Source organism: Canis lupus, chromosome 30 (assembly GCF_003254725.2).
Source record: "Canis lupus dingo isolate Sandy chromosome 30, ASM325472v2, whole genome shotgun sequence".
Lineage (NCBI taxonomy): Eukaryota > Metazoa > Chordata > Mammalia > Carnivora > Canidae > Canis > Canis lupus.
Window position 1 is genome coordinate 29,438,168 of NC_064272.1, and position 27,662 is coordinate 29,465,829.

Consider the following 27,662-nt stretch of genomic DNA (forward strand, 5'->3'; position numbering starts at 1 on the left):
TCTCTCATGAATAAATGAATAAAATCTTTTTCAAAAAAAGTATTTTTTACTTCCCTTGATATTTCTTTTTTGGACCATGGCTTATTTCAAACTCATTGCTTAATTTCCATGTCTGAATTTTCCAAATTCCTTTTGTCATTAATTTCTAATTTCATCCCATGTGGTCTCACTTTCATTTTTGATTTTTTTTTTTTTTTTTTTTGGCTAGGTAAACATCTTAAGTTGATGTTGTATTTTTTCTTTCTGTATTTTTTTATTTATTCATTTATTTAAGTAAACTCTACACCCAACATGGGGCTTAAACTCAAGACCCTGGGATCAAGAGTCACATGCTCTTCTGACTGATCCAGCCAGGCACCTCTCTTCTTATATTTTAAAGATATGCCTCCACTGTCTTTTTGCCTGCATGCTTTCTGACAATAAATAAATAAATAAATAAATAAATAAATAAATAAATCTGTTAGCCTTATTTCTCTTTGTATGTAATATGTCTTTTTACTCTGGCTGCATTTATTTATTTATATTTTTATTTTTAAGTTAGTTCCTTGCCCAGCATGGAGCCCAACATGGGGCTTTAACTTGTGACCCTGAGATCGAGACCTGAGCTGAGATCAAGAGTCAGATGCTTAATTGCCTGAGTCACGCATGTGACCCACTCTGGCCTCCTAAGTATTTCTCTTTATCACATTTAAAAAACAATTTATGATACACCTTGGTATAGGTTTTTTGGAGGAGAAGGAGCTGAGTCCAGTGTCCTTTATTGGTGGTACACCACAGGGAGGCCTCCCTAAGCCCCTCCCACTCTTTAGGGATTCTGGGATTGAAACTGTAGAGTCTGCGTATGTTGAGAGATTGAGTTGGGATAAACACTCTCAAGGAGCTAAAGGCCTCTCTCTTCTTGTGCTTTTGCTGGGGGTGTTGGCCTAGGAAACTCTTACTTCTTGGAGGCCATGTGGACCATAAGGTCTACCACCCTATTACTGTAGTCAAATTCATTGTCATACTAGGAAATGACCTTGACAAAGTGGTCATTGAGGGCAACACAAGCCCCAGCATCAAAGTGGAAGAGCGAGTATCCCTATTAAACATGCAGGACAAACCTGGCCCTCAGTGCAGCCCTGGATGCCCTTGAGGGGGCCCTCTGATGTCTGTTTCACCACCTTCTTGATATCATCAAATATGACAGCTTTCTCCAGGCAGCAGGTCAGATCCTGCTGACACATTGAGAATAGAAACATGGAAGACCGCTCTTTGAGGAAGACACAGTCACAGAGAGAGGGGAGCCCAGGACGCCCTGCTCCTGCTCCTGACTCCCCGCTGTTCACCAGGAACAAGTCGGTCAGGAAGCTGCACCACAACCATGGCACTTAAAGACACTGGGAAGACCCCCGTGGAACCAGAGGTGGTGATTCACCGAATTAGAATTACTCTAACCACCCACAACGTAAAATCTTTGGAAAAAGTGTGTGCTGACTTGATCAGAGGTTCGAAGGAAAAGAATCTCAAAGTGAAAGGACCAGTGAGGATGCCTGCCAAGACTCTGAGAATCACTATGAAAAAGACTCCTTGTGGTGAAGGTTCTAAGACTTGGGATCGTTTTCAGATGAGGATCCACAAGCGACTCATTGATCTGCACAGTCCTTCCGAGATTGTTAAGCAGATTACCTCCATCAGAATTGAGCCTGGAGTTGAGGTTGAAGTCACCATTGCAGATGGCTTAAATCAACCTTTTTAATAAATTGATTATCTGTTGTTAAAAAAAAAAAAAAGAAGAAGAAGAAACATGGAAGACCATGTTGGTGAGCTTCCATATAGCTCAGAAATTACTTTGCCCTCAGCCTTGGCAGTGCCAGTGGAAGCAGGGATGATGTTCTGGGCAGCCCATGGCCGTCATGCCACAGCTTACCAGAGAGGTCATCCTGTCTTCTGGGTGGCAGTGATGGCATGGACTGTGGTCATAAGTCCCTCCATGATGCTAAGGTGGTCACGGATGACATTAGCTGGGGGGGTGGGGAGGGGCAAGCAGTTGGTGGTGCAGGAAGCATTTGAGGGTCCTGAGGGAGTTGTCATACTTCCTATGGTTCATGTCCATCACATACATGGAGGCATCAACAGAAGGGGCAGAGGTGGTGACCTTTTTGACTCTACCTTAAAATGAGCCCTAGCCTTCTCCAAGGTAAAGACACAAGTAGACTCTATAACATATCCAGCACCAGGATCACCCCACTTGACATTGGTGGGGTCTTACCCCTCAAAGATGGAAATGGGCTTTCCATTGTTGACAAGCTGCCCATTCTTAGCCTTGACCATGCCATTGAACTTGCCACATGTGGACTCTTACTAGAATATGTAGACCATGTGGTTTTGAGATCAATGAAGGTGTCATTGATGGCAACAGTATCCCCCTTGGGACACCTGGCTGACTTAGCTGGTACAGTATGCAACTCTTGATCTTGGGGTTGTAAATTTGAGTTCCACATGAGTATAGAGATTACTTAAAAATAAAATCTTAAAAAAAAAATATAAAGGCCTGGTAACCAGATATCCAATATGGCCAAATCCATTTACTCCAACTTTTACCATTGTGTCTTAGGGACCCAGCTGGCATTACACAAGAAGATGTAGCTGTCTGTTGAGTTGGGAGGAGCAGAGAGCCTGGTATAGTTTCTTTATGTGGATTGTGCTTGGTGTTCATCAAGTGTCTTAGATCTATGGATTTATCAAAAAATTTTAAAAGATTTTATTTATTCATGAGAGACACAGAGAGAGGCAGAGACACAGGCAGAGGGAGAAGCAGGCTCCCTGCGGGGAGCCCAATGTGGGACTCGATCCCGGGACCTCAGGATCACACCCTGAGCCAAAGGCAGACGCTCAACCACTGAGCCACCCAGGCATCCTGGATTTATCAAATCTTCATCAAAGTTTTCATCAAACTTAGAAGTTTCTCAGTTATTTTTTTTTTCTTTTCCTTCAAGTATTTCTTTTTTCTTGTCCTTCTCCCTCTTTGGGAGACTCTAATTACACATGTATACTTGGCACTTGAAGTCATGTCACAGGTTTCCAAGGCCACATTGTTATTATTTTGATATCTTTTTCCTTTGTGTATTTTATTTGGGATAGTTTCTGTCTCTGTATTCAAGTTTACTAGTCTGTGACATCTAAGGTTCCATTCATCCATCTAGTGTATTTTTTATCTCAGGCATTATAGTTTACATTTTTAGAATTTCAATTTGGGTCTATTAAAAATTATATTTCTCTACTTAACATGGTCAGTCTTTGCTTTATCTTCTTGCGCATATGGAACATAGTTATAACTGTTTTAATGTCTGTGTCTCCTAATGCTATCATCTGGGTAATTTCTGGGTAGGGTTTTTTAATTGATCGTTTTTTTTTTTCTTTGCATTCTGGGTCATACTTTCCAGGTTCTTTGTGTACGTGCTAATTTTTATCAGTTGCCAGATGTGGTGAATCTTATTTTCTTGGGTGCTCGATTTTTTGTATTCTTATCAATATTCTTGAATTTTGCTCTGGGGATGCAAAAGCACTTCGCAACAGTATGGCCTTTTTTCAGGTCTTGCTTTTGTTAGATGGAGCCAGAGGAGTGTTTCCGTTTTCACCCACTTCTGAGTCAAAAAGTCTTGTGAGTGCTCTACTCAATACCCCCCCTAATTGTGAGGTTTCCAGTTTGGTCTGTGGGAGCGAGCACTATTCCCAGCCTTGTGTGAGTTCCAGGGATTACTCTAATCATATCGGTTGATTCTAACAGTGCTTCTAGTAGTTTCTTCACATGCAGGTACCAAGCTGAATGAGTGAAGAGGTTACCCTTTGCAGAGCTCCAGAGTCCTCTCTTTCCGCAGCTCATTCCTTTTTGGTTCATGGTCTTGGTGTCCAGTGTCTTGAGAACCATTCTTTCATATATTTTGTTGGGTATTTTAGTCATCTTAGGTGGGGATGTAAATCCAGTCCTGGTTACCCCACCTCAGCTGGACCCAGAGATCCTCGTGATGGTTTGTTCATTTGTCCAGTGGGCACTTACTTGGGAGAGCTTGCTGGGCCGCCTCGCAGTGGTCTGTGGCTCTCCAGACACCCCAGATTTTCCTATCTCAGGGCCTTTGTGTGGGCCCTCTCCTCTGTCTGGAATGCTCTTTCTAGCTGTACTTCCCTCTCTCAGCTCAGAGGCCTTCTCTGACTACTCTGTGTAAAGTGAATTGCTCTCTCTCTTTTTTTTTTTTTTTTATTTCCCATCACACTTCTGCTTTCCTTTACAACTTCTTTTACTAGAATGTGGGCAGGAATTTCTGTCAGATTCCCTGGAACCAGCTCAGGGCCAGGCACACTATAGGTGTTCAATAAATATTTATTGAATGACTGAGGTCTCTGTATATTTCATGGTACCTGTTCATATAACAGAGCTCCGTTAAACTGGGGGTGCTTGGCTGATGGGAGCACAGCTCCCTGCCCTAGGTCCCCAACAGGGAAGGGATGCAGAACCCCTGGTCGGAGGCCACACTCTCCTTAGTGATAACTGAAGGCCCCCGGGTGCCGGCCAGGGGAGGGCTGACAGGTGGGGCTGATGAGTTCCAGACCCAGGCCTCTGGGCCCCGGCACAGCCCGACAGAACCGGACGCTGGGCAGGAGCCAGAGCCAAGCTTCCATGACGTCGCTGCCTTCAAGGGCCATGCTCCCCCCTAGCCCCTTGGAGGGGCTTCGGGTCTCAAAGCTGTGTGCCACTGGGCTCTGCGGAAAGAGCCGTCTTGCCTGGTTTGAGTCCCAGATCTGGTTGTGTGACCAGTGACAACTATCAGAACACTCGCAGAGTAGGCTTTATAAAGTAAAAAGTACTTTGTACACTGAAAACCTCTGTAAACCAAAAACAGGTGCTCCCTGAACTGGCAAGGCCTTAGGGAGCTTCTGTCCTGAACCCCTGCTTTTGACGAAGGGAGAGCCTGAGGTTTAACTGAAATAATGTATGTAGACTGCTTAGCACGAGGCTTGGGACTTTGTGTTTTTATTCTAGCTACTAACCACCTGCCTACTGCTGGCTAAGCAACCTGTGCCTCGGTGCCTCCTGGCTTCCCAGCCCTTCCTGCCTCAGCTGGAGACCTTGGTCCATCTCTCTCTCTCTCTCTCTCTCTCTCTCTCTCTCTCTCTTTTTTTTTTTTTTTTTTTTGAGAGAGAGAACACGGCATGAGCTGGCGGGAGGAGCAAATGGAGAGAGAGCAATAAATTGCCTGCTGAGCAGGGAGCCCGACTCAGAGCTTGATCTTGGGACCCTGGGATTATGACCTGAGCTGAAGACAGATGCTTAACTGACTGAGCCATCCAGGTGCTCCCCATCTGTCTTCAATAGGATTATAATTACTATTTTTTTGAGCGTTTGTGAGGTACCAGGCCATGAGCTAAGCACTCTGTATACATTGCTTAATTCTTTTGTCGTGGGATTAGATAGTATTATTGTCCTCATTTTACTGATGAGGAAGCTGAGGCTCAGAGACATTAGGTAATCTCCCCAAGGCCCTACAATTAGCAAGGGGCTGAAAGTGTTTAGACCCCAAAATAGGAAGTCTCCAAGCATCTTGGTTCTGGCTTCTTTTCCTTTAGATATCTCTTCTAATAACTTATATTTGCTGCCAGCTACTCCTTCCTGGGGCTTTGGGAAGTTTTCTGAGAATCCACTTGGTCAGCCACCAGAAGAGGGCAAGACAGGGTCTTAAACCTCCATCTGAAAGCCTCCCCTATGGCCCAGTGAGGAGCTTTTTTTGGAGTTGGCAGTGACGAGGTCTCTGAGGGTCAAAAACACAGCCCTGGGGAAAGAGATAGGGTGTGGGCAGGAGCCCACAGACCCAGCCGTGGTCTCAGCAAGCATCCTGCCAGCTTTTTCTCTACGAGTCCAGTTATACATTGCCCATGGGATGGTGGGAGCTGCAGATGGAGGCAGGCGGATAGAATCCAGCCCTGTAGGAGCTCCATATGGGCGAGGTCACCTCTGATGGGGACCCTGGAGGGCCAGCCTCTCTAGGAGGGGCTGGGACTAGAACCAGCTTTGAAGACCTTGCCAGCTTGGTTAAAGGAGAGTGGTGGTGGGATGGACAGCCTTTCCAGCCCAGAGACACCAGTGCTCGGCAGGCTATCCAGCACATGTTCCAGTGTGTCCATACCACAGCCCTACCAGTGGGAGGTTATTATGTCACTTGGCAAATGAGGAAACTGAGTCCAGGATTCAAGACTCCAGGCAAGATGTGCTGAATGCCAGGTGATGAGGTGTATGATTTTTTAAATAAAATATTTATTTATTCATGAGAGACACACAGAGAGAGGCAGGGACACAGGCAGAGGGAGAAGCAGGCTCCCCACAGGGAGCCCAATGCAGGACTCAATCCCAGATCCCTGGATCATGCACTGAGCCGAAGGCAGACGCTCAACCGCTGAGCCAACCAGGTGTCCCAAGGTGGATCATTCTAAGGGAGGCCAAGGGGGACCACAGGAGGTTCCTCAGGATGTTACCTGGGCAATGTGTGGGGTGGAGGAAAAGAATAGAGGCCAGAGACATGCAGAGATTGTTGGAACAATCTCAGTGGGTGATGAGGGAGATCTAGACCAGTGCAAGAGCCAGGAAGAAGACGCCTGGGGTGATGGGGCTGGGCTGATGGAAGGTGCAGGAGGTCCGAGTGGGAAGGGATCTACCCAACCCACCTGTTTTACTCAAGGAAACAGAGGCCCAAGGAGGGAACGGAGTTTACCTAAGGGCACACAAGAGGTTAACAGTAGAGCCACACTGGGGTGCCCAGCTAGCTCAGACAGTAGAGCATGCCACTCTGGATCTTAGGGTCATGAGTTTGAGCACCACATTGGGTGTGGAGTTTATTTAAAACTTTTTTGGGGGGCACCTGGGTGGCTCAGTGGTTGAACATCTGGCTCAGGTCGTGATCCCGGGGTCCTGGGGTTGAGTCCTGCATCAGCCTCCCTGCCGGGAGCCTGCTTCTCCCTCTGCCTATGTCTCTGCCTCTTTCTCTGTATCTCTCATGAATAAATAAAATCTTTAAAAACATAAATATAGGGATCCCTGGGTGGCGCAGCAGTTTGGCGCCTGCCTTTGGCCCAGGGCTCAATCCTGGAGACACGGGATCGAATCCCACATCGGGCTCCCAGTGCATAGAGCCTGCTTCTCCCTCTGCCTGTGTCTCTGCCTCTCTCTCTCTCTCTCTCTGTGACCATCATAAATAAAAAAAAACAAAAAACAAAAAACAAAAAACAAACCCATAAATATAGGGGCAGCCTGGGTGGCTCAGCGGTTTAGCGCCACCTTCAGCCCAGGGCATGATCCTGGGGATCCAGGATTGAGTTCTGCGTCGGGCTCCCTGTGTGGAGCCTGCTTCTCCCTCTGCCTCTCTCTCTCTCTCTCTCTCTGTGTCTCTTATGAATAAATAAATAAAATCTTAAAATATATATATATATATATTTTTTTTTTTATAGAGCCACACTAAAAAATCCCTAGAAGTTCAAGAACACTCCTATTAAATATGGAGTCAAGTTTCCTCCTATAATAGACCCCTCGCCCCCAGGGATCAAGTCTTTATCTGGGGTTATCAGGTGTCCCAGTATTATCCAACTCAGCTCCTGTCTCACTGTGGGACCCCAGAGCCTTCCCTCTCATTCCCTGGGCAACAGTTGGGTCATCTGTGACATGAGCCATTGGACCAGCCGACAACTAAGACCACTTTCTGCTCTAAGTACCTAGAGGTACTAGAGCTTCTTCCTTGTTCTGGCCCCCCAGACCGCAGTCCAGTCGGACACTGACACGGGTTAGGACTGGTCCTGCTGGGGCTCACATGCCTAAGGAGTGAGTGTCTGGTCCCGAGGAGGCAACATGATCTGTAAAGGATCCCTAACCCTCTCCTTTTGAACCCTGAAGAGGGCATCTCAGTCATGTGAGGACCACAGGGACATTAGCCCTGCCAAGATGGGAGATCAGGGTGCTGGCTACCTAGAAAGATGGGAGAGAAGAAAGCAGGAGAGAGCGGCCTGAGATCTCAAAGGGGAACTGAGCTATGGAAAGGGCCCTGTAGGGGGTTTGCAATGGGAAAGGTGCCCAGCCTGGCTCCTCTGGAGGGGGGTGGGACATGCCACCTTCTGCCTATAATTTTCTCAGTGTATGAACCAAGTTAAGGTGAGTTTTTGTGGGCCAGGCCAGAAACCCAGGAGAAGGGGAAGGAGAGGAGTGGTGGGCCTAGAGGAAAGAAGGAGGCAGAAGGAAAGGAGGAATCAGGGCCCCTGACCTGGGAGCTATGCAGGCAGAGGGAGGGTGTGTGCAGGGGGCTTTCTATGATGTCTTGCTCCTGATAAGAGTCACTGTCAGGTGTCACATACAGCCCCAGGCACAAGGACACCTGGCATGAAGGGGGGAAAGCATTAAATTTGAGCCAGGTCAGGCTCGTATTTCAGACCCTTCCACTCACTAGCTGTGTGGCCCTGGGAAGGTCTCTTGGCCTCTCTGAGCCACAGATTCTAGAACCAAAGAACAGTTGTGTTTCATCCTTCACAGTGGGCAAGCTGTGGAGATCAGATGTCAGTCCTACCCTAGACCCTCCCACTTCCCTTACTGGTCACCCTGCTTGTGCTACTTCTTCACCCAAGTATGCTCCCGTCACAGGCCCTGGGACTGGCACTATTCCTCATCTCCCCCACCCCCCAGTGCCACGAAGCATTCTGGGAGCGCCCCAACCCCTCTAAAGGGGTTTGAGCCAATTGAAGGCCCCTTACTAGGGGACCAAAAGAGAGGCTGGGAGTGGGGGTGAAGAGTGGGGCAAGGACCTTCCCATACCTGCTTCACCCCCATATCCCCTTCCCCCCACTCTCTGATGGGCTGTCTGGGTCTCCCCTCCCCTTTCCCTAAGCTCAGGCCTTGCTTGTCTTCTCCACAACAAGAAGCGAATGTTATTTAAAAGGAGATCAGGAGATTTGCCTTAAATAGGCATGGAGTGCTGTGCCAGGGCCCAGGGTGAGGGGCGGGGGAGGAGGCCACCCTGGGTGGAGAGGGAAAAAAAGAAAGAGGAGAACCTCCTCAGGGGTGTGCAGAGCCTTCTAGTTTACCAAGCACAATCCCAAGCTTCAGGGCATCAGTCAGACAGGGCTTATTCTCACCCTACCCCCATTCTGAGGATAAGGAAACTGAGACCCAGCTCAGGGGACTGAGGCACACTAGCTACCAGATGCCAGATGCTGTGGTCTTTCCATAATAGTCCCGGAGCTCGGAGGACTTCAGGAAGGCATTGAGTCCAGAAGATAGGGTCCCCTGTGGCAAGAATTTTGGGGTTCCCCTGACACCTGCTCCAACTGTCAGTTCCCAGGCCTTTGGCTCCTGCCCCCAGGTGGCCCCTGCCTGCCCTCCCAGCCCCAGAATGTAACTGGACGCCCTCCTCATTCCACACCTTAACAGGTGAGCTGAGGCTCTGCTTACTGAACCCAACACCGGCAGGGGAGGAAGTGAGGGGGCATTCCTGGCAAGGAGGGAGCCAAGCCAGAGGCAAGGAAGTAAGAGGAGTGGGAGGTGGGCTAGCAGTCAGCCCCCTCCCTGCAGGGCTCCTCTGGCACCTGGAGTTCTCTTCCCCATTCCGGGTCTCCAGTCAAGCCCTTCCTCTTCCATCTTGGTCCCTCCCAGCCGTTTCTGTCTCAGCAGGTGATGCTCTTGGAATCTTAAAGAAATGGAGTCTGGAATGTGAGGTTTCTGGGACAAAGCTAGGGGCTCAGAAGCACCCATGCTAGCTCTTTTTTCAAAGGCTCTGAATACCAAGGTGAAGTTTTATGCCCATCCTAGCTCTGCCATTCACAGCTGTGACCGAGCTGCCCGCCTTCTGTGAGTCTGTCTCCTCCCTGATAATCTCAGTCTAAAGATCCCACTCAGGGGTGCCTGGGTGGCTCAGCCGGTTAAGGTTAAGCGTCTGCATTTAGCTCAGGTCATGATCCCAGGGTCCTGGGATCCAGAGTCCTGGGATTGAGCCCTGCCATCAGGCTTCCTGCTTGGTGGAGAGTCTGCCCCCCTCTCCTTCTGTTCACCCCAACCCTCTCTCCCATGTTCTCTCTTTCTCTCTGTCCCTTTCACATAAACAAAATCTTAAAAAAAAAAAAAAAAAATCCCACTCAAAGAGTTGTCAAAGCTGTGTTAAGAGGAGGGATGGAGGGGGTACTTGGCTGGTTCAGTTGGTAAAGCATGTGACTCTTGATCTCAGGGTTGTGAGTTCAAGCTCATGTTGGGCATGGAGCCTACTTTTAAAAAAAAATAAAGTAAAAAGAAAAGGGACAGAGGAAAGAAGAGGACCAGTTCTGACAAATGCACTCATGGACTAGGGCCTCATGTTTGCTGGGGGAAGAGAGGAGGGCCTTCATTCTCCCCTTCCTTGTAGTGGGTGGGCACAGCCTGGGTCCTCTAGGAGGGAAGACTGAAAGGGGACTTTTCATTTATTCTGGATCCTGTAAATTCTTTGTGGGGCCACTGTGGGGCACGGTGCAGGGTGGCAGCTTTAAGTGTAACCAAGACCAGAGGAGCTAACCAGGAGGGCTCACCCATGCCTGCCTCCACCCCAACTCCTTACTTGTCCCAACCCCATTGATCGCTCTTAGACTCACTTCACTGATGAACCGAGGGCTGAGGATTTAGGCAGCTTGCTCAAGGTCACAAGGGCAGTGGCAGAGCCACTTGGAGCCTCGGGGGGGGGGGCCCTCTGCTGACTTTGCAAAAACCCCAGGACCCTGTAAGCTGGGACGTTCTAGACCCAGCTTGCAGCTTAAGTCATCTAACCTCTCAAGAAATTAGTTCTCCCTCTATAAGGTAGGGATAAGGTCTTACTGTCCTCTCAGAATTATCGTGAAAAATGAACAAGAGGGCTCCTGGACACAAACCATTGAGGTCCTCCACACACAGTGCAAGCTTCTCAACAAGGAACCTCCCTTCCCTACACCTACTGGGCAGCCCAGCTCCCAAGGAGCCCAGGACCCCGGCCCAGGCGCAGCAAGGAGACAAAGGACCTGCCAGGTGTCAGGAAAGGGACTAAATGACCCCTTAGTGCCACCTAGTGGTCTTCAGTGTGCGTGGTGCTTGGGGAGTGGGAGGGCCTAGTTACTCAGGGATGGGGATTCTGAGCATCACCACTGGCACAGGGGGTAGAGTGGAGGTAGGTATGGGGGGGGGGGGGGTAAGGTGCTGGTGGGCCTTCCCTCTCAGCCCCACATTTTACTTCCTCTGGACAGCTCCAGGCAGACGATGGGGTGGGGGCGGAGGGTTCTAGTTCCAGCTCTGCCACTGCCTGCCTGGTCTGGCCTGCCTGGCCTCAGCTACCTCCTCTGTGAAATCAAGAGTAAACATCCCCATTTATCAAACATCTTATGAATTATCTCCCTTCTGAAGTCACCGTGCTGAGTGCTGTGGGGACACAAAGACTTGAGAGCCAGGTCTCTCGCTCCCAAGGGCTCCAGCTCATTCCAGGAGACAGACTTGTAAACTGCTAATTACCATCGGAGGCAGGCCACAGCTGGCCTGAGGACAGAGCACTTGGACACAGGAGACAAGTGGGGGCTAGCAGGAAGTGGGAGCCCCTCTCGCCCAAGAGGGATTCTCACCCCTATGTTGAGCCCCCTCGGCTATATACCTGACTCCCCCATCTTGCTTTCAAGTCTAATAAAGCAGAATGTCGAGCTCTACCTCTGCACTTTGGCACTGCATTTCCCTCAATGCCTTTCTCCACCCTGTCCACCTGCTAACTTCCCCCTAGCCTTCCTCTGGAGGAATGGGAAGTCCCCGTGACGAGGCAACCAGAGAGGAGACAGACGCTCTCCTGAGCAGCGGCGTAGACCCCCCCATCACCGAGGCTGCATGCTTAGGCAGGGGGGAAAGTGGGAAGCCCTGTGGTCCCCTAACTGCAGGCTCCCTGCGTTCTTTCATTGGGTTATTCATTCCATGCTGTCAGCCTGCCCCAGTCCAGGTGTGGGGCAGGGTGCATGGGTTGCAAGAAGCAGGGACCTCAATCCTGCTCTGAAGAGCTTTCTGGTGCAGGAGGAAAACCCACAGGCAAGGACCCCATGCTGCATATTCTCAGAGACTGGAACCATTCTTCTAGAAAGGGGTAGGTCTAGATCCTGGGAACAGAGATGATGTTTGAGGGGAATCGGGAGAGGTTAATTGGGGTATTTCAGGCTAGAAGCATGTAGCCCAAGTCAGGGAGGTGTGCAGGGGAAGGCACCCCCTTCACAGCCCCTTTCTCCCCCTATCCTCTAAGCAAGCTCTCCTCGCCCTATTATTTCATTGTTTAGCTTGTTATTTGCTTGCTTGTTTATAATCCATCTCCCTCTATTCACTTGAAGTATCCCAGGACCATGTCACTCTGGTTTACTACAAGGTCTCCAGTATCTAGTCCAGCATGCTGGAATATTAGAGGCTCTCAATAAATATTTATGGAATGAACCCATGAATGCACACACAGGATGAGCAGGAAGTGTCTTTTATCCCAGAATAATGATGATTACTGGAGATCTCTTTTGTCCTGCCCATCCTTAACTGTCCACCCCTGTCCTCATTATTCTAAACAGGGTCACGAGGCCTTTGTGCTTCTTTGCCTCAAATCCAGGGGCTGAGATCACACTCTTCCGGCTTTTGCTTCCAGTTCTTTGAGGGGACTGTGCTAGGGGGTAAGGAGAGGCAAAGAAAGGAGGGTCCCCAAGACTAGGGAGGGTTGAGTGATCAGAGGGTCCCCTGGGAGCACCACAAGGAGGTGGTGGGGCTCCAGAGGGCAGAGAGGGAGGCCCCTGCAGAAGCTTGACCTCTCTCCAACCCTTACCTTTCCCGGACCCTGGGTAGAGTTAAGGCCTATGGATGCTTGTCACTGTAGGTATCTGCAGCCACCATGAGGCCATTGACATGAGGGGCCTGCTCTTATCAGCCCTACTCCCTGCCTGTATGACTTTAGGGGTAGGTGAGAAACCCTTGAATCTGACTGAGAGATGGTGTTTCCCTACATCCCCAGAGATCAAGGTTTGAAGTTAGATTACATTAGATGCACAAACCCTGGTTCCTCATGCACCTTGATGGCATATTCAGCCTCTTGCTAGGTAGCTGCAGGACCTGCATGGGAGACCAAGCTCAACCAGTCATATCTCTGCACCTTTAGGTGTGGGCTAAGTGAAGCAGGGAGGCAGAAGAGTACAGGACTCTCCCTGATGGCCGTGCTTGTGTCGTCCAGGGGTGGTGACAGGGCTCCTCCCGGCCAGCTGTTCCCAACTCCACTCCTGTCATTAGTTCTAGCCTCCTTGGTTTCCACTTGGATCCTAGCCTGGGTTTCTGGGCTTCATATCTGTTCTTTGAGCTAGCCTTCCATTCCCTTCCTTTCCTGCTTGTTATCTTGAGTCAGGTTCTTCTGTTTCCATCCAAGAACCCCAAATGGGGCAGAGCTGCTAGAGAGCACAAGACAATGCCATCTGTGCTGAACTGGATAGTCACCAAAATGTGTTAACAGGAAGGAGTGAAAAAAGCAAGGTGCAACCAGATTGTAAGGCTCTTGAGGTCAGGTCCCTGGTGAGGTCTGCTCACAGCTGGATCTGCAAGGAGGGCTATGTCATATGGGCGGATGGGAAACACTGACTTTCAAATGGCAAACCATTTAAAGGCCTCCATGATTGCCCACTGTTGGGGGGGGGTCACCCTGAATGACTTGGTTTCTCTTAGGAGGTATCTTCTATTTGGGGCAGAGAAAAGGGTTCAAGCTACAGAAAAATAGCTCCTCAAGATCAAGAAGAGTGGTGACAGGAGCGAGACAGGTAGGGGTTGTCCAGGGGTGAGCCTCCGAGCACCCCTCTGAGCCTCCACATCTTGTCTGTCAAAGGAGTGCAGGAACCAGACAACACTGTGCTCTGCAGACATCATGATGATAATCATTAGTGATCATACATGTTAATGACAGCTCCTGAGTTCCTGTCACGTGGCTGGCCTTTCCCCCAACAACCCTACATGAAAGTCAGTTACAACCTGCACTTTATAGATGAGGACACCCCCAGACATGCCTAGAGTCACACAGCCTGTGCTCCACAGGCTGTAGCCCTGCCTCCTCCACAAAGCCCACAGGGAACATCTGAGGCCGCTTAGCCCTTCTAGCACTGAGCTGTCCTATCCATGGTCTCCCCCACTTAACCAGACACCCCTTGAAGACCTGCTCTGTGCTTGGGCCTCAGCTGGCTTTGGAAGACAAGGATAAGTGTCTTCAAGTACCCAGATTTCATGTCGTCGTGCAACTGGCATGGTTTCACTCCTCCTACCATGGTCGATTTTACATTTAAAATATATTTTACTCATAACTAGGGAACCTTAGTTTTAGAGCCCCTAAACAATTTCCACCAGACTTTTTGATCAACAAGCTAGTTTGTTGATCCTGTTCAAGCTGGAGCCCCACCTAGCCAGGCACAAAGTGAGAAAGTTGCAACAGGCCCATTTCCTGCCATGTGGATTCTCTCCTGTGTCCTTGTCTGACCGCTAGGCAACAGTGATTCACCTTGTCATTTCATTGTGAGTCATCAATTTTGGGTAACTCAGCTTTCCAAATAACCAGTGATCCTAACAAAAGCTCACATGAGGGCGCCATGAGCTCAGTCATCATGATGTAAACAAACACCTCTGTGTGCCCTCCTGGGGAGAGGGCCTCAGCAACAGGTGTAGCCAATGCCTAGAGCAGTGATGCCTTCTTAAAGAGAGCAGAAGACTCAACTTGCAGTTGAGTCACAAGTTTATTTGTCCTAAATAAATATAATCTGAGAATATCCATCTCAATACCCCTAAATACTATTTCTTTTCCAAAAAAGCAGCTTAAGATAGAGGCACATGGTTTGCATTGTATTCTCAGGTTAGGCGCAGGAGGGTGTTCGTCCTGGCTTGTGCTAGCCTGGGTTTAGCTGTGACAGTAACCCCAGGTTCCCTTCTCTGTTTGGGGCCTGTACTTGGCCTGAGTCTCCCAGTCCAGGGCTCCTATAGCCTGTTCCTGCTCCTGGAGTACCTGTTTGCACTGCCTCTCCCTTCTGCAGCCCAAAGAGAACAGCATTCACAACTCTGTGGCCCTGGGCCAGCCCTCACAGAGAGCTTTGTTCTAGAATACCAGGTGCTACCACAGGCCCTGTCCCACTGGCCTGGAAAGGCTTACTTCTTTCTCAGGGCAAGGGAGAAACAGAGGCACAGCTGGCAAATGGGTAGGAAGTGCTCACCCTTGTACCCTGGCAGAAGGCTGAGAGCCTTAGTGGAGGGAAAAAGAGACACTGGCTATCCTCCCCCAGTTATCCCCCAGGACCCTGGTCCACTAGGGAGGAGGAAGAAGGGGAGATCATTCTTTGTCTTCTCTTTGAGGCTCAAAGATTTGGGTCCTCATTCTCCTGGTCTGAGGCTGCCTCATCATCATCTGGAGACTTCTGGATCAGAGAGGGAGAAACCCAGTCATGGACTCATGCATTTCCCCCAGGGCCACAGCCAGCATCTTGTTCCCTCTTGACCCTGCTCCCAGCAGAGCCAGAGAGGCTCTACACCACAGGCCCTTGGCCTTCCCTCTGTCTAGCTCCCAGGCTTCCCGCACCATCGAGTGACTCCTTCTTACCAGGCTGGGGCCCCTGCCCCTCTGCAGAGTGGCATAGAAGCTCAGTACACGAGGGTCACAGCGAACCACCATGGGATCAAAGTCCAGCACACGCAGGCCCTCCAGGCTGCGGGCCCGGGAGAGGGCCACATAGGCCTGGCCACTGGCAAACACACGACCCAGAGAGATCTCCACGCAATCCAGGGACATGCCCTGCGGGAATGGAAGGACAGAGCCAACTCATCCTGAAATCCCTTGCGCACAAGAGCCTGACCCCAGCTATACTGGCCCAGCTACTGCCTCCAGATCTCTTCAGCCAGTCCAGAGAGCCTAAAGGCAGAGAGGCAACAACTGGGCATCTGAGTAGGAGAAGCTCCAAGAGACATAGATTGAGGATTAGAGTAGAAGGATGGGGGGGTGAAAGCAAAGAGCTCAGGCCTGGGTCAGACAGGCACGGAAATGTGTCCTGGCTCTGCCTCTCTCTCTCTCTGTGACCCTGGACAACTTACCCAACACTCTGAGCTTCAGTTTCCCCTTCTGTTCTGACAGGAACGATGGTCACATCTATACCTCATACGGTCATTATAAGGGTTAAATGTAACATCTGGTAGTGGCTCAGAAAACAGCAGGAAAGGAGATGACAGAGGAATGCGTACGGGAAGAGATGAGGAAGCAGGATGGGAAATGCACACAAGAAAGATTAATTCTACCGCTAGTCTGGAACTTTCCATCCAGGGCAAGCTCAGCCTCCATAAAGGCCTTAAGAACCCCCTCGAACATGCCCCAGCCCTATCCTGCCCCCTGCCCTGCCTGCTCACCTGGCTCTTGTGGATGGATATTGCCCAGGCCAGCTGAAGGGGCAGCTGCCGCCGGCTGAGGAGCTGGCCTCCAGTGGCCTGCACTGTCCAGCGGTCAGCATGGATGACCTTGGTGACTCCGCACAGGAACCGCACCTGGGGCAGCCCTGAGGGAGGTGTAGAAAAGCCCACCTTTTGGTCCTGAAGTGAGGAGCAGGCCTCACCCTTCCACCCTAGCCTCATCCTCACACACACCCTGGGGCCCTGCTCCCTCATCACTTACCTCTCCCCTCCGTCTCAAACCCCACGACCACCCCTCGGGCGCCATTCACCAGGCCCCGGGACACTGCTAGGTTCTTCACCAGCATCACCTGTGAGGGAAAGAGAACATGAGGTGTGGAGAGAGCAGCCTATTCCCACGCTTGGCCTCAACCCAGCAGTCACTGCAGCAAGTCCAGGAAGCTGGGAGCACTCCTGGAGAGGCACTGAGTCCTGACCCGTAACTCTGTCACCGGCTCATGGTGACTCCTGTGACAAGCTGCCTTGTTTTCTCTGCTCTTGGTTCCCCCTAGCATCAAAGGGGAATGACATTGGTTATGTGCCTCAGGAGGGGGTAAGGAGCAATAAGATAACGCGCATCACAGGCTCTGAAAATGCTCATGTCTGTCATGGGGTATGTGTATGGGCCAAAATCGTGAGGTCCTGTCACCCCTCTTCCAGCCTTGAAGTGCCCCTCAGAACCTGCAGAAAGTCTCCCACGTGGCCCACCCCACATCATAGAAAGAAGCAGGATGCTCTCACACTATACAGAAGCGGACACGGAGCGCCAGCAAGAGGAAGGGGCTTGATCAAAGCACTGTTGCTGGTGCCCCAGACCGAACACGATGAGGGCAACAGGAGGCTGCAGGCAGGAAGATGAGTGGGAGCAGGATGGAGGGAGTTCACTGGGGTCACAGCCGGGCCCTCTGGCTATGGAGCTGCCTGGGCAGAGGTGCAAGGACCAGGGAGGCTCTGCTTCTCACGCACCTGGGCCCCTAGCTTTAGTTGAAGGATCTGGCTAACAGGACACTGGGCATCCAGAGTCCGGGCTTGCTTGGGGTCACTGTCCATGGCCTTAAAGCTGTGTACCTCACCTAGGAAAAAAGAGTTGGGCCAACAGATTACAAGTCACTGATTTGTGGCTCAGTTAACAAAAACATATATTATACCAAGTGTAGAGGACGGTAGAGGGGACAGCTCAGGCAAGCTGGCACTTTGGAATCAGGGGCCTGGGTTCAAGTTTTACTTCCAGCATTTATTGGCTCAGTGATCTTGATGCATTCAAGGTCATGCCTTTCAAGGTCACAGTTACATCTGCAAATGTAAGGGCCTTTATAGCCAGAGGTTGGGGGCCTAAGTATGCAAATAACCCCCAAAGGCCAAGGCTGGGGGGTGGGGGACCCACACCTGCCTGAGGGCCCCTCCCAGCTGGTCTGGCCCAGCCCTGGCTCCCTGCTCACCTGGCAGTTCCTGCAGTCGCTTCTCATTGGTGAGGGCCACGTCATCCTGGTGAGTGCAGAGCCTTGTGGCCACAATCCCATCTCGCCCCACCTTGTGGGAGGCTGTGGCCTGGAGCTGGCGGGTCACTTCATCTGAGCACCTGTAGGGGCTGGGCTGTCAGGGCAGGGCCCACCTGAACACCAGGGAAGGTGGGGCACATGGCTGATATGGCTCAAGCAGTAGGCCATGGGTCAGACTTGAGGATTAGAAAGGGGCACCAGGGCAAAGTGTGCTGGCTCCCCAAGCAGGCCAACTTGCCTTTCCCTACTTGGACCTGGGGAGCGATCATGGGCAGGCACCCTTCCCTATAAATAGCCCCAAGTAAGAGCTAGCCACTCTCCCACCCTGGTGCTCCTGAGGAAGTTGGATATGATGAGTGTGAGTGAGCACAGGCCAGAGGTTTAGAGGACCTAAACAAGGCACTGATGTTAACACCCTGTCATACTGGTAGCCTATAATCAGGTCAGCCTCCAGGCTGCAATCTTCTAGCCTCTTGCTTGCTGCCTTGGAGGCAAAAAATCTAGCCTGTGTTTCTTTTCTTTCTTCCTTTCTTTCTTTTTAAAGTATATGTCTTTATTTATTTATTTATTTTATTATATAACTTTTATTAATTTATAATTATAAAATTATATATAATTATAATTGTAAGTTATATGTTGTATAAATATATTTATGTTTATTATACATGAATATAGATATAAATATAGAAATACAATAAATATAAAATTTAAATATTTTAGAATTATTTTTAAATTTATTTTATTTTTTTTTTTATTTTTAAATTTAAATTAAAATTATTTTTAAATATTTTAAATTAAAATTTTAAATTTTAAATATAAAATTTATAAAAATAAATTTTATTAATTTATTTTATTTAATTAATTATTTAAGTAATCTCTACACCCAACAATGGGGCTCAAACTCTCAAACTCAAGATCAAGACTGGCAAGTTCCCCCAACTGAGCCAGCCAGGTGCCCATAGCTTGTGTCTCTATCCCAAGTCTTCTTCCACTTGGGAGAAGCCTGGGTACCCCAGCAAATCACTGGGGAGGAGGGGGAGCAACTTAGGAACTCCATCTCACTGCTCTGCCACTTGGTGTCCCTCTTGTTCCCCACATTGGGTGGTGTGTGCTGTGCACCTTACTACCTGCCTCATATGTCTGTGAGAGGGTTCCTTCAGCAGAAAAAGCCCCTCACTACCACCATCTCCTCCCCTCATTCTGTCCCTATCTGGTTTTAAAGGACCCCCCCTGGCTCATGGCTTCTGCCTTCCTGGCTTCCTGCCTCCTCCCACATTAGAGTTAGTCCTAGCATTTCCACCTTTCCTCTTAGCTGGGACAAAATAGGATCATGTCTGTGACCTCTCTTTTTCACCAAGTGACCCCACAGGATCTACTAACGGAAGGGACTTGGGCTTTTAAGTCAGGCCAGGTTCAAGTCCTGGCCCAGTCCACTTACTGGCTGGAACTTTGGGCAAATCACTTCACCTCTTTGAAGCCACCCCATTTCTGCATCTGTGAAATAGGATTAACATCTCTGATTTCTTCTTCTGCACCCAGGTGCCCATGCTTCCCTAACACCTACTCTGTGCCAGGCCCTGTGCTGGGTGCTAGGGACCCAATCTTGGAGGAGGCAGGATTCCAGTACTCAGAGTGTGACCATTTTCTATGGGGCCATGAAACACTTTTCCCCTTCTCCGGGTCCTTGTGCTCCTTTGTGACCCATGCTTGACTCCTCATCCCATGGTCCCTTCTCTGTTCACCACAGCCCACCTTCCCAGTCTGACAGCCTGTAGCAGAGAGATGAAGGTCTGGTCTGCCTGCCTCCACACCTCAGTCAGTTCCAGGGTCACTGGGACACACCTTTTCCAGCTCTTGGCCTGGTGGGGACAAGGTAGGAGTTTCAGGGAGAAGAGCAGACACTTATGGGGGGCAGGGCCAGGGGGTCAGTGATACCTGAAAGCAGAACTTTGGGGGCTGGGAGCCCTTGGTTACAGGTGGCAGCTGCAGGAAGTCCCCACAGATGATGAGCTGGATCCCTCCAAATGGCTTGTTCTGCTGCCGGACAGTTCTAGAGAGGAGCATGGGGTACTTTAGGATCTGGGGTAGGCAGGTTCCATATGAAGAACCACCAGAACACAGTCCTTACTGCATATACTGACCTGGCCACAGCTTCCAGCTTGTCAAACAGGTCCGCCTCCACCATGGAGATCTCATCAATGACTAGCCGCTGGCAGTTTAGCCAGCCCTGCTTCACAGCTGGCCGCTGGGCCAGGGCCACACACTGCGCCAGGGGAGCCTGGCCTGAGCCAATGCCTGTAAGTGACACTTCAGCCTGAGACCTTAGCCCTGTCCCAACCCTGACCCTCCCCTTCCTTCTCAAAGGCCTGGTTTGCTTCCAGTTCAAGCTCCAGAAGTCCCCACTTACCTGCAAAGGCGTGGAGGGTGGTACCCCCAATGTGGCAGGCTGCCACCCCAGTGCTGGCAGTAGCCACAGTACCTGTGGGAGGCAGTGAGCCCAGGATACGCTTCAGCAGATAAGATTTCCCTGTCCCTGGGCAGAGGGTAAAGTCAGGGCCACCTGCTCCTCCATCCTACCCCATCAGCGTTCCCCAACCCCTGCCCCTGCCACCAATTACCCTGCACTCCCAGTGAAGAAGACGCTCTGGCCTTTCAGGACAACCCTCAGCACAGCAGCCTGTTCCTCAGAAAGCTGTGGTTTGGTGGGGGGCAAGCTCAGCCTCTTCACAGGCAAGGGCCACCTTGGGGCTTCCTGTGGGGGCACAGGACTGTCTTAGAGCTTCCTACCACCCCTTAGGCATTTCCTCTCCCTTCTTAGCCTGGGTGCCATGCTAGGCCTACTCTGTGCCTCTGTGGTTTCACTCTTGAAGCCCTTGCGCAGCTTTGGCTCCCGTGGAGATCTTACCAGTTATTCGGGGTCAGGTCTCTCCTTGAGGAATAGATCATAGCCAGGTCTCCACTGATCCCTGGTACCCACACTATGTGGGTCTGGATCCTCCATCAGCTCCCTCTCCTGGTCCCCCTAGATCTCCTGGCTCTCTCACAGGTCCTTCCTCCTCACTTCTCTTCCTGTCACAAACCCGTGTCTCTCACAGCAAAACCCTGCCTGGTCAGGGTCCTTTCTTGCTCCATTTCCATCTTCTCCCCAGCTTAGTCTCACCCCCCTGTGGTCTGTGATCCACCTGCCCCAGTTCACAAACACGGTCAAACCTACCAGACTCTGTCCCCAACTGCTCAGACCTGTTGGCTGCCCCTGACACTGCAGATCACTTCTTTCCAAAAGCTCCTCTCCTTCTCCAGACCAACAGTCTCCTACTTTTACTTCTAAAATCACCTTTCTGGCCTCCTTCTCTACTTTCTCTTTTCATACGACCCGAGCCCTCGTTTCCTATTCTAGCTTGCACTCATGAGAAGCCCATCCCGGTCATACTCAGATGTCCGATGGGCATCTCCCCGGAGACAACCCGCAACCCCTCCCATACTGCCACCCCCACCCCCTACCCCCGCCCCACACTTGGGCCTCCTTGGTCTCTTCCATCTCAGCGCCCCCCCCCCCGCCCCCCCGCCGCGTCCCCGGTTTCCCATCCTCACGGTGCTGGGCTGGGCTCCCGCGCAGGGTTGCAAGGGCCGCTTCACGGGCGTGGCGCGCGGGTCCCGGGTGGCCACCGCGCGCCGCAGCTCCTCGGGCTGCACCGGGCTGATGGTGACGAAGTCGCGGGGCCGCGGGCCAAGCAGCTGCGCACGGGCGGAGGGCGGCGCGGGCCCCGGGGCCGCGGCCAGCTTGAGGCGCAGCGTGCGCAGGAAGCGCCGCAGGCGGTCGGGCGGGCAGTCGGAGAGCAGCAGCTGCACGGCGCCCGCCCCGGGAGCGCCGGCGCCGGGGAGCCGCAGCGTGCTCCGTCCGGCCGCCGCGAAGCGCGAGAAGAGGCGCGCGGCCCGCAGAGGGAAGCAGCGCGGCGGGCCCGGGGGCCCGGACGCCCGCAGCCGCAGCAGCAGCTCGCGGCGCTCGTTCCGCCCCAGGCTCAGCTCGGCCGTGCGCAGGGCCTGGCGCCTTCGCGGCTGCCCGCCCGGGCTCAGCTCCTCCACGGCCACGCGGCACCGCAGCTCCGCGTCCTCGAATTCCGCCGGCGCCGCCGGGGTGCCCGACGGCATGGCCACAGCCTCCGCAGATCCGCACAAGGCCCGGGGCGCAGGGGCCACGACTCGGTGGGCACGACGGGGAGCCCAGCGGGGCCGCAGAGGCGGTCACCGGTAACACAGAGGTCACGGCGACGGTAGGGGGACCTGCGCACAACCGAAATTCCTGCCCTACACCGTAATTTCCAGAGCGGTGGATGAGCTGCGCCAAAGCACCCAGGAACGGGGAGCCTCGGCTGCCCCACCTACGCCGCGGAAGCGGGGTCCTGAACAAAAGGGAAGCCTGCTTCCAAGAAGCAGGGCGGGCGAGGGGGTGCTCAGAGTCCGAGGAAGCAGGGAAGGTCAAGCGGAGAGATGCGCAGGGGACCTTGTCTTCCGGATACCTTCAGTGGGTTAAAAAAAAATTTTTTTTATCTTAAAGATTTTATTGATTTACTGGACAGCGCACAAGCAGGGGGATCAGCAAGGACAGGCAGGGGGAGCCTGATGCGGGGCTCAATCCCAGGACCCGGGGATCGTGACCGGAGGTGAAGGCGGACGCTCAACCAGCTGAGCCACCCAGGCGCCCCCCTTCCGTGGTTTATATGCAGCCAGGGCAATCTCCCCATTCCCCCCGTACACAAGTGAGAACAAGGAGAAGCTCCAAAGACTGGTGGGAGGCAGGGTTGGTGTGATTCCCAAGCCCTGACTCTTACCATCTCCAAGGCGGGCACAGGGTGGAGAAATCGCGGGAGACCCTGTTGCTCGGAAATCCCTGTTTCCTCCGTCTGACCCACTCGTCTGCACCCTCCCGGCAGGGACCCTTTGGAAAATCAGACTGTCTCCCACCTCTGGGATCGCGCGGCCCCTCAACTTGCACCGGCCCTCGGGGGAACACGCAGGACACAGCCGGCCAGCGGGTGCAGCTCCAGCACTGGGAACTTTCAAATACTAGTGGTAGAAAATCACCCTATTACCGGCCGGATCTTTAAACACCCAGCCAATCCGAGACAGGGGCGTGACAACGGGCGTGTCTTCCGAGGAGTTCAAACGCCTAGGGCTTGGGCTGTACCAATGGCACCCGGTGGAAGGAGGCTTGTGGTGGGCGAGCGTACCGAATCTCGTGCACCAGTGGGAGAGGGGGGAAGGGGCGGGGTGCCATGTCACCCCCAGTGCGGCTCGAAAGTTTGCTTTTAGAGCCGTGCCTCCAACACACTTTTTCTCCTCTCTAGCTCTCACACTGCGGCTGAACTTGGCTTTTGGGAAGAGCTGCTTCTGATCCCTCCCACTGGTGTTTACTTTCACTTAGCGGTTGCCCACTCCTGGACCCACCACCCCGAGGCCTGCCGCTTCCGTTGCCTAACCACCCCCACCCCCCACCCCCATCTCCGCTACTCTTTCCGCCCTTCTGTGCCTCTGTAATGGTCATTTTATTTTAGCCTTGTGTCTCCCACCCAGCTGAGACCCATAGGTGAGGAATTCCAAGACCTGGGCCAGGTGCTCAGGGAGTACGAAGGAAGCCCGTGAGCCTCTGTCTTCAGGGAATTCATATTGCGCTGGATGCCCGGGTAATTTATTTTTAATTATCTTTTCCTCCCCCCACCCCCCTTGAAGCTTGGAATTACATAGGTGGAAGGGCTCTTACAGGTGAATCACCCTCCTCATTTACTGGATTGCCCTCCTTTTTCAAATGAGGAAACCAAGGCTCCAACGGATTTTACCAAAGTCACATAGCTTGCAGACAGCAAAACAAAGCCTTGAACCCAAGTCTAACCTGGTGTGAGCATCTGCTGTTTACTGCCCCACACTGCTCCCAGGTGACTAGGTCTAACTTCATGAAGGGAATCCAGGCCGGCACTGGAATCTCAGCGCCTGACTGCCTCTGCAGTGCCCCAGCCCTGCCAGTTAAACTCTAAGCAAGTTTCCTTAATGTCTCAAGCCTTTGTTTCCTCACATATATATACAATGGTGAGAGATGAAAATATGATGATTGCATAATTGTGACTATACTAAAAACCACTGAATCATGTGCTTTAAATGGGTAAAACTGTATGGTACATAAATTATATCTCGGGGGGCTTCTGGGTGGCTCCATCCTTTAAGGGTCTGCCTTCGGTTGAAGTTATAATTCCAGGATCCTGGGATCAAGCCATGCATTGGGCTCCCTGCTCAGTGGGGAGCCTGCTTCTCCCTCTTCCTGCTGCTCCCCCTGCTTGTGCGCTCTTTCTCTGTCAAGTGAATTAAAAAAAAATTTAAAAATGTATCTCAATAAAACTTATGAAAAAAATCAGGAGAAATACTGTTCCTCTTCGGTGCTGTCTTGGCATATGAATACCCAGTAGCATAGGGAAATTTTCAACATCACTGTGGCAGGCAGAATAATGGTCCCCTAAGTTGTCCCTAACCCTCGTAATCCCCATAATTTACGAATATGTTACCTTGCGTGGCAAAAGTGATTTTGCAGATGTGATAAATTAAGGATCTTGAGGTGGAAAGATTATCCTGGATTGTTTGGGTGGGCCCAGTGGAATCACAAGGGTTCTTATAAAGGAAAGGGAGGCAGGAGAGCCAGCAAAGGAGATGTGATAAAGAAGCAGAGGTATGGGATGCCTGGGTGGCTCAGTGGTTGAGTATCTGCCTTTGGCTCAGGGCGTGATCCTGGAGCTCTGGGATGGAGTCCTGCATCGGGCTTCCTGCAGGGAGCCTGATTCTCCCTCTGCCTGTATCTCTGCCTCTCTCTGTGTGTTTTTCTCATGAATAAAGAAATAAAATCTTAAAAAAAAAAAAAAAAAAAAACCACGAACTTAAAAAAAAAAAGCAGAGGTGTGTGTGTGAGAAACAGAAAGATTTGAAGATGTTACTGCTGGCTTTGATGATTGAAGGAAAAGAGCCATTAATCAAGCCATAGAATTTGTGGTAATTTGTTAGAGCAGCAATAGCACCAAGAAACTAGTACAGTCACACAGCCAGAAAGTAAAAGAACTGGGATTATGAACCCAGGCCTGTTTCCAAAGACCCTCGGTTCTCTCTTCCCACTACCCTTTGCTTATAATGGGCCCAGCACCATGACAAACAGCCTGCTGCCTTCCCCTTTCCCTCTGTGGAGTACCCCAGACTGCCCCTGGAGAAGGCACGGACACTTCCACATGGATTTTTTCACCAACATTTTTTTTCTTTTGACTTTCAAACTTAAAAAAAAATTCAATATATGTAACATATAATTTGCCATTTTAACTATTTTTAAGTGTATAACTCATTGCCATTAAGTACTTTCAAATGTTGCATAACAATCATCACTATTTCCAGAAAATGTTCATCATCCCAGTGTATTTGTCCTCATTAGACAATATCTTCCCATTCTTTCTCCTTGCAGCCCTTGGTAACCCCAACATTTTATTCTGAAAATATTCCAACATATACAGAAAGGTTGAAGGAATTTTGCAGTGAACACCCATATGCCCAACACCAAGATTCTACAATTAGTATTTTGTTGTATTCATCACATGTCTAGTCATCTGTCCATCTCAACATTCATGAATCCATCTGCTAATGCATTCTAAAGTTGCAGACAACAGGACACTTCACATCTAAACATTTCAACATTAATTGTTAACTAACATTAATTAGTTTATGCTTTTTTCCCCCTTAAATAGGCTCCATGCCCAAATATGGGGCCTGAACTCATGACCCTGAGGTCAAGAATTTCATGCTCTACGGACTGAGCCAGCCAGGCACCCCTATGCTTATCTATGTATTTATTTTTAAACGTTTTTTTTTTATTTATTAGAGAGGATGAGAGTGGGGGAGGGGCAAAAAGAGAGGGATAAGCAGACTCCCACTCTGGGGAACCTGATGTGGGGTTCAATCCCAGACCCTGAGATCATGACCTGAGCCAAAGTCAGATGCTTAAACCAACTGATCCAGTCAGTTGCCCCTATGCTTTTCTTTTTTATGCTTATCTTTTTTTAAAAAAAACATTTATTTATTCATGAGACAGAGTGGGGCGGGGGCGGGGGGGTCAGAGACACAGGCAGAGGGAGAAGCAGGCTCCATGCAGGGAGCCTGATGTGGGACTCGATCCCCGGTCTCCAGGATCATGCTCTGGGCTGAAGGCAGCACTAAACCGCTGAGCCACCCGGGCTACCCTTTAATTTTAAAAAAGAATTATTTAGAAGAGCAAGCACACGAGCAGAGGGATTAGCGGGGGGCGGGGGGGGGGGGGCAAGCTCCCAGCTGAGCAGGGAGCTGGACATAGGACTCGATCTCAGGACCCTGGGATCATGACCTGACCTGAAGGCAGAGGCTTAACCAACTGAGCCACCCAAATGCCCCTATGCTTTAATTTTTTTAAAAATAAATACCTCAGTGAGAAATTACTGGGTCATCGAGGGGTGGCACAGTCAAGGCTCGGACTCTCGGTTCCCGCTCAGGTCGTGATCTCAGGGTGGTGGGATGGAGCCCCAAGCCTGGCCCCATGCTCAGCACGAATCTGCTTAAGTTTCTCTCTTCCTCTCCCTCTGCCCCTCGCCCTTGCGCGCTCTCTCTCTAAAATAAATAAATCTTTAGAAGAATGCTGGGTCATCGAATAGGTGTACATTTAGTTATGAAACTGCCAGAGGTTCTTCCCAAGTGGTGAGGTTGTAGGAGTAGCAACGACGAGTCCTTGTAGGGAAAGGAGTCGAACGAGTCACTGGGAGGCAGCTTAGCTGCTGATGAACGGAGCTCAGGCCCCGCCCCCTCCCCGTCCCGGCGCCGCGGGCCGGTCAGTCGGATCCTGATTGGTCCGTGGGGAGGGGGCGGAGCCAGGGGATTTCGCGTCGAGGGCCGGACTTCCTCCCCTCCCCCGCCCCCCGCCTTTGGCAGCCGGGGCGTCGGCGCCCCCCGCGCTGGGCTCCCTGCTGCGGGAGCCGGAGCGATCCGAAAAGCAGCGCAGCGCTGCTCCCGGGTCTCTCGCCTAACCCCAACCCTGGTTTTAATTTAACGCAAACTCTCCGGAAGAACGAGTTTTCGTCTTTATGAAATTTCCTCAAGAACTCTTTGCAGACGTCTCATGCGCTCTCTTTCACAGGCGGCCTCAGTTTTGGTCGCCTCATTAATAAAAATCAACAGTGACATTGATAGCACAGGACTGGGCGGTTTACAGACTGCGTTCTCCTCCGTCATCTCCTCTGATATTTAAAAGAGACTTTACAGCCCTAAGCTTACAGGGACAGTGTCGGAGAGATGCTGAAAGGGTGTCACCTGGGAAGGCTTCATCACCGGGTAGTTGACACTCATTTCGTTGGACCTCTGGTGCAGGTGACCCTCCCTCCTTGAAATCCTCCCTTCTCTTTCCACAACACACTCCCCTTGTTTACTGGCTATTTATATTTATTGGCTGCTTCATCTAGGTCTCCTTTGCTAACTCCTTTTCCCCACCCAGACCTCTCAAGGTGGGAGGACTTTTTTTCCCTCCTATCTTTTCCAATCCCATGGCTTGATTATCAGCTGCATGCTGATTCCCAATATTATATCTCTAGCCAGCTGTTCTCCCCTGAACTCCAGACTCTGTCTCCATTTGTCCTCCTGCTATCACCACACAGATGCCTAGCTGGCAT

General features: G+C 51.1%; 2 protein-coding genes across 3 annotated transcripts; one reads left to right on the forward strand and one right to left on the reverse strand.

Annotated features, from left to right (window-relative positions):
* The first annotated feature begins 1,345 nt into the window (after positions 1-1,345).
* On the forward strand, positions 1,346-1,777 carry LOC112675764 (40S ribosomal protein S20-like). Its single transcript, XM_035708635.2, has one exon. The coding sequence runs from the start codon at positions 1,361-1,363 to the stop codon at positions 1,733-1,735; it is 375 nt and encodes a 124-aa protein (XP_035564528.1). The 5' UTR covers positions 1,346-1,360; the 3' UTR covers positions 1,736-1,777.
* Positions 1,778-3,353: 1,576 nt separating this feature from the next.
* On the reverse strand, positions 3,354-26,821 carry PIF1 (PIF1 5'-to-3' DNA helicase). Of its 2 annotated transcripts, XM_049104202.1 has the most exons (14): positions 26,427-26,821; positions 22,915-23,016; positions 21,544-22,469; positions 20,570-20,704; positions 20,360-20,483; positions 20,094-20,247; positions 19,888-20,002; positions 19,705-19,811; positions 17,893-18,032; positions 17,420-17,526; positions 16,677-16,764; positions 16,415-16,560; positions 15,618-15,809; positions 3,354-15,435 (listed from the first exon to the last, which is right to left on the reverse strand). In XM_049104202.1, the coding sequence occupies exons 3-14, from the start codon at positions 22,099-22,101 to the stop codon at positions 15,376-15,378; spliced, it is 1,926 nt and encodes a 641-aa protein (XP_048960159.1). In that variant the 5' UTR covers positions 22,102-22,469; positions 22,915-23,016; positions 26,427-26,821; the 3' UTR covers positions 3,354-15,375. The 2 variants fall into 2 exon arrangements, with proteins under 2 accessions (XP_048960159.1, XP_048960160.1); XM_049104203.1 differs by lacking the exon at positions 26,427-26,821 and having other exon boundaries at positions 22,915-23,388.
* Positions 26,822-27,662: the final 841 nt, after the last annotated feature.